Genomic DNA, 9882 nt, shown 5'->3' with positions numbered 1-9882 from the left:
TAATATAATAATCAATAATTTTGCTCTTTATTTAGCCATCTTACATATAAAACCTTATTTGTTCATCAAAAGTTATGAATACCTCACCACAGGTTAATGAGAAGGGTGTGCTCAAAAGGATGAGCATAACTCTGCATAACTCTTTTACAACATATGTTTAATAAATGTATTGTATAGTGTGTGTGTGGCAGACTTACAATGATGGCAAAAAACAACATTTGAGAGTGCGCTGACCCTGGTGCTAGAGGGGGTACAGCTGGTGGTTGAATGTTTGAAGTGGTACAGGACTATACAAAGTTTGGGAACCACTAATCTAGATGAAACAGTGATAAGGTTTGGTGAAAAAGTTACCGTGTGATTTTGTGTGTTGTATGTAGTCAATTTAAAATGTGCTTAAAGTTTTGAAAAAAAGCCTATTTGATTATCTGTTTTCAGTTTTGTTGTAAGAGTTGTGAAATTTTACCACATTCTAGTGAAAACAGTACCAATGTGATAAAAAACTTTAATAACTGAGATTTATTGAAATTCAATTCAATTATTTAGAATATGTAGCTCAAACAGTACATTTTCCAGTGTTAAATCAACACTTAAAGAGTTAATTTCAACACTACCTCAGAAAACATATGGTCCCACTCTACAGAGTGTAAAAAGTACTCTGATTATAATGTTACATTTTTTGTGTTAATGTAACAATGCGTAATGTAAAACATTAACACTGCATTATACCTGCCATTGTTCCTCAAATGTAACACTACGGTGTAATTAATACTCACAGTGTTATTTCTATTCAACACTAGTGCTAATCTAGAGTTAACTCCTATTAGTGTTATGCAAAAACACTGTTACAGTAAGTGATTTTGGGTGTGGTCTAAAGCCGAATTTACATATTTTCCATGGTGCCTTTTCTTTTTGAGTGAATTGTAGAGTTACCACCCATGACTGTATTTTATCTTTGTGTAGCATAACAGTAATCAATCAATCAATGTACAAGCAAAAAAACAAAAACAGATAGTAAGTACAATCCCCCCCCCAAATCAACCTGCATAGCATGCTGGGAAATATGGTAATGCTGGGTGTGGTTTTGATGGGACTTTTTTACTCTCCCAAGTGTAAAACAATAACTCTGGTTACTAACACCAACACTGGGGTTCTTTTACACCACTGTGTGTTCATTTCACTTTAACAGAGTGAATATAACTCCTGAATCAACACTATAAGTATTACACTGAAAAATCTGCACTTGCCAATTTGCTGTGTATGCACATAAAGGGGAGAATAAAACTCTAACTAGCCAAAAGAAATAGTGCACAAAAAAAGTTGCTACAATGATTTCCTGACTTGACCTTAGAGGCACACTCAACTCCAAATCACATGAAGAAATGTTATTTCCCCTGGCATAATATTCGTATTTTACATCTCTCTCTATCTCTTTCTCTCTCTCTCTCTCACACACGCACGCACGCACAGACACAGACACACACAGACACACGCACACACGCGCTGTCAAAGCCTCACCCTCCATTCCTTTCCACCAAACGCATTTCCTTCACCGTATAAATAGGAAGGCGCGCACATCTGCACTTCACAACGAGGCGTGGTTTAGAACGGACAGGTGGGCTTCTGCTGTAATACTGCCGTGAACATTATTTCAACTAGGATACTTATTTCACTCCCGGAGACCAACACTTTACCCTGCAAACATGCCCAAGTGCCCAAAATGCACGAAGGAAGTTTACTTCGGTAAGACATCTTTATTGTGTCGATACAGATTATTATTCATTTGTTTTGCAATTAGTGTACTCAACATACGCGCTTGCGTGTCACATTTCCCATATGAAGATAGGATATAGTTTTTCGTTTACTGTCTTGTCTGCAGCTTTCAAAAAGCCATTGAGAGATCGTGAGCGCGATGATGAACGCATCACTTGAGCAATTTCCTGTTATGAATTATGCTTGCAGCCAACGCAAAAAAATACATATTGTGACTGCAAAATATTTTTGCGACAAACTTTTAATAACTAGTTAATAGCAATTCTAGTAAATGTAGTTGACTAGGCCTAATTGGTTGAGGACTGGAATGTTTTTTGCCCAATCCTACTAAAATCCACTACACGTAGTATTTTATGGGAGTCCCTTTCCCTCAGAATAAAAGTAAACTCTAGAGATTTCCTATGGTGATAACAGTTTGCTATCATAGGAGTGGCACTGCAGGTCCTGCCAAGTCAGTGGATCAGCAGACAGCACTTACTGCATTAGGGAGAGAAGGGATAAGACAGGGATAAAAATCTACAACGGGCATTAGGACCCCCTTAATACATCTCTCAGACCTTAAATGGAATATGAGATCATTTAGCTATATATCAGGTTTGAAATTCGTACAAGGTCAGGTTGACAGTAACTATCTGTTTGCATTGGAGATTTGATGGAGTTCTAGCCTGCTTGATTTAACTCTCTCAACAACTGCGATAGTAAGGGAGTTTAATGACGAGTACTGTGTGGGGGATGATGACCTCTCATATCCATGTGGGAAGGGTACTGGGTTTATCATTGCCAAGGCTGAAGGAGACAAAGTAATTCCATCAAATAACTATCACTGGTTCCATCTTTTGAACCTGTATTTTGCTTTTGTACTTCTTTAAGTTGGAGGAGGAGTAAAGAAATGGCCTGGCTTTCATCCGGTGAGTCCCAATAGCCTTGGTTGGCCTCTGTCTGAGGTCCATGGAGGCAGCAGGGCTGATTGGTTCATCTGGGGGGAAAGAAGGAAGGAAGAGGACATGACCATTTGATGTATGTCTTGATCCATTTAGCACATTTCCTTCGTCTCCAATAGTTGAACTCTCAGACTTAGTCATCTCTGGAGACACACAAAGCCATGAGACACAGTGCAAAGCCACATAGCCTCTCTCTCGCTCGCGCTCTCTCTCCGTCTCTCTTTTTCTCTCTCTCTCTCTCTGTCTTCTCGTATCTTCTCTATTTCTCTCTTCTCTATTCTTTCTCTCTCTCTCTCTCTCTCTCTGTTTCTCTGTCTCTCTGTCTTCTCGTATCGTCTCTCTATTTCTCTCTTCTCTATTCTCTCTATTCTCTCTCTTTCTCTCTCTCTACAGTAAGGTTGGCCTGTCAGTCAGATGAATTGACGCTGCTGGCTGGGGAGCCACACTTTTTCCTTTTTTCCTGCAGATTAACTTTCCCCCTCGGCCAAAACAAGGGAACCGATTTGTTTCAATCGTTTGTTCATGTATTGCTGAAAAAGCCCCAGTGAAAAAACAGCTCTGCGTCTCTCTCCAGCCACGAATTAAAATGTCTCAGGGCAAAAGGGCATTGAAGCTAAGGTATGTTTTCTTAAATCTCGACTGAGTGCTATCAGTTTCCTCTTTCATAAATACACCTTTGAAATAGTTGTTTCAGAAAGTTCTCATATCAGTTGTATAGCTGTGCTCAAGGTAGAAGCTACAGTCTACGGTCTTGCTTGGGAATGCTTGTGCCGCGACTCTCCATCATCAAGGCGGAACCATTCACGATCTGTTCCACTGTAGCCCTGTTTTACTACCTGACCAGGCCTATTTCCTATTCACTGTCTCTCTCTACCCACCCGATCTCAACTCTCCAGAGCCACCACCTCTCCTCCACCCCATCCCTCTCTCCCAGCGGTAGCTGAGCTCTCAGATGGAAGCAATCATGCTACTGCTGCCACAGTCAGGGACTGATGGAGGGGAAGTACATCTGCTTCCAGAGAAAGGAGGAAGGCGGAGGGAGGGAGGGAGAGCGGAAAACAATAAAACTTATCCACCATCCCTGGAACGAGAGACACACAGAGAGAGAGAGATGGAGAGAGAGAGTGAAGCATGAAACACATGAGAATATCATTGCCAATAGACTGCCTATAGGTACTTATCACAGTGGGAGGCCATTCCTTCTCTTGCTAGAAAAAATGCGGTGTCTGCTGCATGCCGACCCGGTAGCGACCAACCTACCGATTCTACTTTGAGCCAATTAGAGAGCACGAACCCCCACGTGGGGCAGCCAACATAATTTTTCTTTTTTAAATAGGGGATTTTCTCCATACATCCAGTCACACTTCATTTGCAATGTGGGCTATGGGATGGGAGCTAGCTAAGTGCACAGACGCAATGCACACAACACTAAATACTTCCTCCAAGCTAGCTTGCTACTGTAACTTGTATTGACATTATAATTACATTAGCTTGTTTCCATGAAACAGCTGCCTGTGTTAGCTGCCAAGTTAGTGCAGTGTCCTTAGCTAGCTAGCTATGTTGTGCTAGCTAAAAAATATGCAAACGTTAGCTAGTTAGCAAAACATGTGGCTATGGGCTGGCACTGGCAGTATGGCATTATGTGAATTAATTTGTTTCGTCATCATCTTGCTAGGTTGTTATCAAGATGTGGCCATCTGGCTAGTATCAAGAAGGGCTTTCTACAAAATAGCAACATTAGCGCAGATAGCTTAGAAACTAGACCATAAGCAATATGCACAGATATGCATTGCCAAGGCAACGCTACTGCCACCTTCTGGTTTGGAGTATTTTAACAAGGCTGAGTGGCCGACGACTTCCAAGGTCTTTGCTGTGTGAACACAAACGAAATTGACTGCCAACACTCTGTTCAGAAGTTCTAAGTACTGTCGTCGGGCAAACGTTTGACAATCCTACCGCTGTGTCTGAGCTTTAAGAGCTAAGGAGGGGCACCGGCCGTCACAGTGTGCAGCGAATTACCCAGGAACCAAAATTGATGTCATCCTAACGGCATGTTTCCTCATCACATGGGCCACTTATATTACGATCTGAGCCAATCCAGTGCCAGTGTTCAATTTAGGGTGGAACAGTGCTTCTGAAAGGACTGCATTGTCCAGTCAGGACATAGAATAACAAATGATTAGATGCGCATGGGAAATGTACCATTTGTTTGCCTCATCAGCAGCTCTGAAGCGTTTCTCCACCGTCTGTATAAATGGTAGCCTGCTGTAGGTGTAGGTTTACTGTCGGTGCACCCTGTGTTCATTTCAACCATAGGACGTGTGAAAGTAATAATGAAAAACGAGAGGCGATGTACCAGGAAGAGGGAAAACAGAAGTGCTTCACTTCCTGACACGTGTCCCAGCCGGGTGTCATATTAGTTCATCTTTTAGAGGATGATAAGCAGGGCTGCGGGAACTTTTCCATCTGTCATTCTTTGGAAGGTTGGATGTGGTGAATGAAGGGTTGAATGCTTCCTCATCTGGGTGTTTTTCTCTCTGTGTGTGTGTGTGTGTGTGTGTGTGTGTGTGTGTGTGTGTGTGTGTGTGTGTGTGTGTGTGTGTGTGTGTGTGTGTGTGTGTGTTGGATGGAGTCCATTCATATTATTGCGCCACAGTGATGAGCAAATTGATGCAGACAGCAGATCAACTCATCTGTCTCTCTCCCACACACACACCCCAGTCAGTCCCACCCTATGACAGTTACACCAGCATGCACTTTATTCACACACCCACAGACAGACAGAGAACAGCTCTCTGATGCCAAAGGAATGACCTGACTAGTCATAGCCAGTGGTCAGAACAGAATTGCAGGAATGTTGCTCGTTTCATCAGGATAGACCTTATTCATGTGTCGGCCACTGTGTGAATAAGGTCTGTTAAACCCACCCGCTTTCTTTATGTTACCCTCTGACACTGTAACTCAAGCTAAGACACAGCAGCACCATTATAGTCTGGCCCAGGGTAGTGAAGAGGGACGTCCCTTCTCAGTTTCCTGATCCCCATGTCTTGTTATTGGAAGTAAAGTACAGTAATTAGTGTTGGCCCAGAGCGTTCCACCCATCCTCTACAGAGCCAGCTGGAATGCTGTAAGACTCCCTGTCTGACTGCACTGGCTGACTGACTGACTCTACTGACTGACTGACTGATTGACCGCACTGAGACACTGACTGACTGAGACTCTAGTTGACTGGGTTAGGTTAGGTTAGTTAGGTTAGGTTAGGTTTGTCTTCCTGGTTTCAGTGTTGTGTAATCAGGTCTTATTATTTACCGTTTTTTCCTCCATAATTGAAGAAAATGGAGACAGCAGTTGGATCCATACGCACACTAAATCCCTGACCTGGCAAATAATACCCAATGATACGTAGGCCTACTGTGCATAAACTCAGAAATACACTGTAGTCAAATGCGATTCTACAAATATGTAGAGACCTCAAGCAAGAGCTCCCGTGATGGATCTGCCGTTTATTACTTAAAGATTTGCTTTAAATCTTTTCTTGAGTAAGACTTTAGCAGGACCCTCAGGTCCATTCGTATCCACAGATGGTACTAATAAAGTTATTCTCCGGTGTGTTTTCTTTTTCTCTAGTTTATTTATGACAAAACTTCATGAGAGCGGTTTTGTACGTTGTGCACCTCCTGTCCTTAATGCTTGGGAGTTGGCCTCTTGTTTGGCATGGAGCGTGTGTGTGTGTGTGTGTACGCTCGTGCACGTATGTGTGTGCATACGTGCGTTTGGTGTGTGTGTGTGTGTGTGTGTTCAGTATCATGAACTGAGCAGCATTTGGCTCCCATCAGACACAGTAAATTCTTATTTGGCTCTCTCTCCCGTTGCATCATGGGATAGGTCTCAGCAGACACAGCCCTCCAAGCTTGAACACCTCTTCTCATAAAACTCCTGAAACACATGACTATGGCCTCCCTCCCTCTTTAACGACCATCGCCAGCCATGATGGCTGTTTTTTGCAAATTGTTCCTCACAGTTCAGCCCGGATATAAAGACTCTCTTTATCAGGTTTTTATGATGCCAAAAGGAGGGGAAAGAGGGAAGGGAAGGGAGTGCAAATTCCACAGGGAGTCTCCTCTCTCTCTCGCTCTCTCTCTGAGGCTCAGCCAACCACCACACCCTCCTAATGTTCTTGTGAGTAACGCGTTATCTGTGTGTGTGTGGGTAGGGAAATCAACACTGTGCTGGTCCTAGGCTGGACCTGTAGCGTTCGACCATGGAGCTCACAGTTCTTCTGGGGTACCATGTACTGTAATGCAGCCCCAGTATGGCCCTGCAAGTCACATACAGTATCCATACCTACTGCAGACCACAATGCCCCTCTCTGTGTGGAACGGTGGCACTCTGTGCGATGTGGGAGGATGCGTGTCATTGTGAGTGGACCGTGTCCATTAGCTAAACGTGTCTGTTTGTCTCTTTGTCTCACAGCGGAGAGAGTGACATCACTGGGGAAGGACTGGCACAGGCCCTGTCTGAATGTGGAGAAGTGCAGCAAGACGCTGTCGGCCGGATCCACCGCAGAGGTCAGACGACACACACACACACACACACACAACACACACACACCACACCACACACACACACACACACACACACACACACACACACACAACACACACACACACACACACACACACACACACACACACACACACCACAACACACACACACACACACACACAAAGCTCGTGCCACCACCTCACACATACCTCACACGCCACTCACACTGAATTATTATATTATATAAATTATTAAAATAATGATATTGGAATAAAAAATATGTATGTTTGTTCGCTTTATCACAGATCATATTTCTCATAGAGTACCATTAAAGAGATTCCCCGGTACTTTTATATATTTTTTGCCAGTAGTTCTGAAAGTAGTGCTCACGAGCCAAAAGTGGTCTCTGAAAAATGGGTACTATGTCACATATGTGGCAATATCTGCACCACGTCATTGCCCTCTCGCTTGTTCTACTGTGTGTGTATCTTGCTAACTGTCACTCAAATTGCGAGGGGCTGAAGCTCATTGGCTAGAACTCAAATTGCTAGGGGTCTGGCCCACATGGGGGAAAATGGAGGAAAAACAGTCGCTTTCAAACTAGGAATTTGATTATGCATGTATGAACTACACATTGACACATTCAGCCTAAAACAGGAGGTTTGAAAAGTATTAGTAGTCATTCCGGAGCATGTCTTTAAGCCCACATTCTGGTCCATAAATCTTTCATAAGAAATTCTTGACCTATCACACAGATTGTGTAGAAAGTCTGGATACAATCAAATGCTGGTATTTTTAATCAGCCCGGTACTAATACGGCTTGTACCCTCTATCTGTCTCTCGCTGTAGCACGACGGCAAGCCCTATTGTAACAATCCCTGCTACTCTGCACTATTCGGGCCTAAAGGTGAGTTCTTCTTCATTACTATTGTAACGGCCCTTGGTGCAAGGTGCCTTAACCATCTATCTCAGTAAGGATATCCCAATTGAGAGATTCTATTACCATAACCCATATTACCTAGGGTGTTTCTATGTTTTGGGCTCAAATGACATGTAACAAGATAACAGTTGATAGGTTGAGCTCAGTGACATTGGAGCCACGCGCACGTACGTAGCCTGATAAGGCGATTACATATCCTGTATGGAAAGTCCAAGCTCATTGTCCTCCTTACATGAACCTGTGACCGAATGAGCTCATTGTAACCTTTACAATACCCACCCCGGTGAGGTTCAGGCTTCCACAAATAACATTGTGGTCATCATGCTAACATCTTATCAATGTATCTCATTGCATATGGGTAACCTACCAGCTATCTGCTCAAACACGCTCTTTCACTTTAAAAAGTAGGATAGCTTCCCGACGCATAATGGCCACCCTCAGTTATTTCAGCTGTGCATCGACTGAGATATCCTGAATGAGATAAAATAGTTGGAATTGTCAGTCGGAATAGGAACAGCGGTAGCCAATGCCAAGGTCATATCGCCTGGTCTTGTTGGTTCCACCTGGTGGCTCTAGAAGGGCTGCTGTGGAATGGGGTCAGAGACCACTGGAGTTTCCATTGTTGTGGTTCCGCTGCTCCCATTTCCTCCTGAAACTTAATCCCAAAATGTTTGGCCGACATACAGTATACAGTCTCCTGAGCCAATACTGTCTCTCTCTCTCTCTCTCTCTCCCCCCCAACAGGTTTTGGACGTGGAGGAGCTGAAAGCCACACATTCACAAAGTAGAGCCACTCAGGTACAGGCCAGTGTACTCATTCCAAAGATAGACCAACCACAGTGATATCACTCCCATTCAAATAGACCTTAATATGGAAACGAAACAAATACGTGGAGACAATACATTCACCTTCACCGCCAACCTTAGCCTTACAAATGCTACAAACATTAGAGAGTGTTGTTTTATTTAACAAAATACAAACATAACATTTTCTCCTTTCTTTACAGGTTCACCCACCACACCAAGAAGAAGGCAACTCTGCATTCTACAACGTCCTCCATACCATACTAAACCAAAACAAACAACCAAAGAAGTTCCTTTTCGGAACCACCATTTTGTGTTATTTTCTGTCTGTGTTGTCTAGAGGATTCGGCCTTAATACATCGCAGAGATGTTCTCTAGTCCCACTAGTGGATCGGAGGGTTATACAATAACCTCTCTGTTCCTTTACTTGTTTTTAAATTCTGATTAAACACTCTTTTTCAAAATGTTTTACCCTCCTATTCATTCATTTCTCGTGGTCTTGCACTTTACAAGGGTTGCGTTCCCCTGCTCCGACGTTGCAGGCATCAACCGATGGTTTGTGTGCCACATCATAGACTGTGTCATCGACTGACAGATTGCTATAACATATGATGTGGTCAGGTGATACGTAAAATACCTATCCAGGCATTGTATGATTTGGCAGGCATCAGCAACACCTGGGCAGAGGAACACGCCCAAGGTTTCAGTATACTTTAGTATATAACATTTCTCCTGTCTCAGTTGGGCGCTCACCCATTATTACACTTGATAGTTACACACAGAGCAATAACAATGTTTCCGTGACTACCTGCTATGAGCCAAGAAAACTTGGACATGTCCACTGTGTTCAAGTACGCAAGAGGACAAAACAGAACACATCAC

General features: G+C 43.2%; 1 protein-coding gene across 1 annotated transcript; it reads left to right on the top strand.

Annotated features, from left to right (window-relative positions):
* The first annotated feature begins 1491 nt into the window (after positions 1-1491).
* Positions 1492-9466, top strand: crip1 (cysteine-rich protein 1). Its single transcript, XM_023994000.2, has 5 exons — positions 1492-1740; positions 7185-7279; positions 8106-8163; positions 8941-8994; positions 9204-9466. Exons 1-4 carry the CDS (start codon positions 1701-1703, stop codon positions 8982-8984), a joined length of 237 nt encoding a protein of 78 aa, XP_023849768.1. The 5' UTR covers positions 1492-1700; the 3' UTR covers positions 8985-8994; positions 9204-9466.
* Positions 9467-9882: the final 416 nt, after the last annotated feature.

The sequence above is a fragment of the Salvelinus sp. IW2-2015 genome, linkage group LG9, assembly GCF_002910315.2.
Source record: "Salvelinus sp. IW2-2015 linkage group LG9, ASM291031v2, whole genome shotgun sequence".
Taxonomy (NCBI): Eukaryota; Metazoa; Chordata; class Actinopteri; order Salmoniformes; family Salmonidae; genus Salvelinus; species Salvelinus sp. IW2-2015.
The sequence above is the reverse complement of the archived record's forward strand: the minus strand, read 5'-3'. Positions and strand labels throughout refer to the sequence as shown.

Excerpts from the sequence above, each read along its gene's own strand:
- crip1 (XM_023994000.2), top strand. The coding sequence starts at position 1,701 with ATGCCCAAGTGCCCAAAATGCACGAAGGAAGTTTACTTCG. Across the intron at positions 1,741-7,184 it reads CACGAAGGAAGTTTACTTCG|CGGAGAGAGTGACATCACTG; the intron begins GTAAGACATCTT and ends TTTGTCTCACAG. Across the intron at positions 8,164-8,940 it reads TGCACTATTCGGGCCTAAAG|GTTTTGGACGTGGAGGAGCT; the intron begins GTGAGTTCTTCT and ends CCCCCCCAACAG.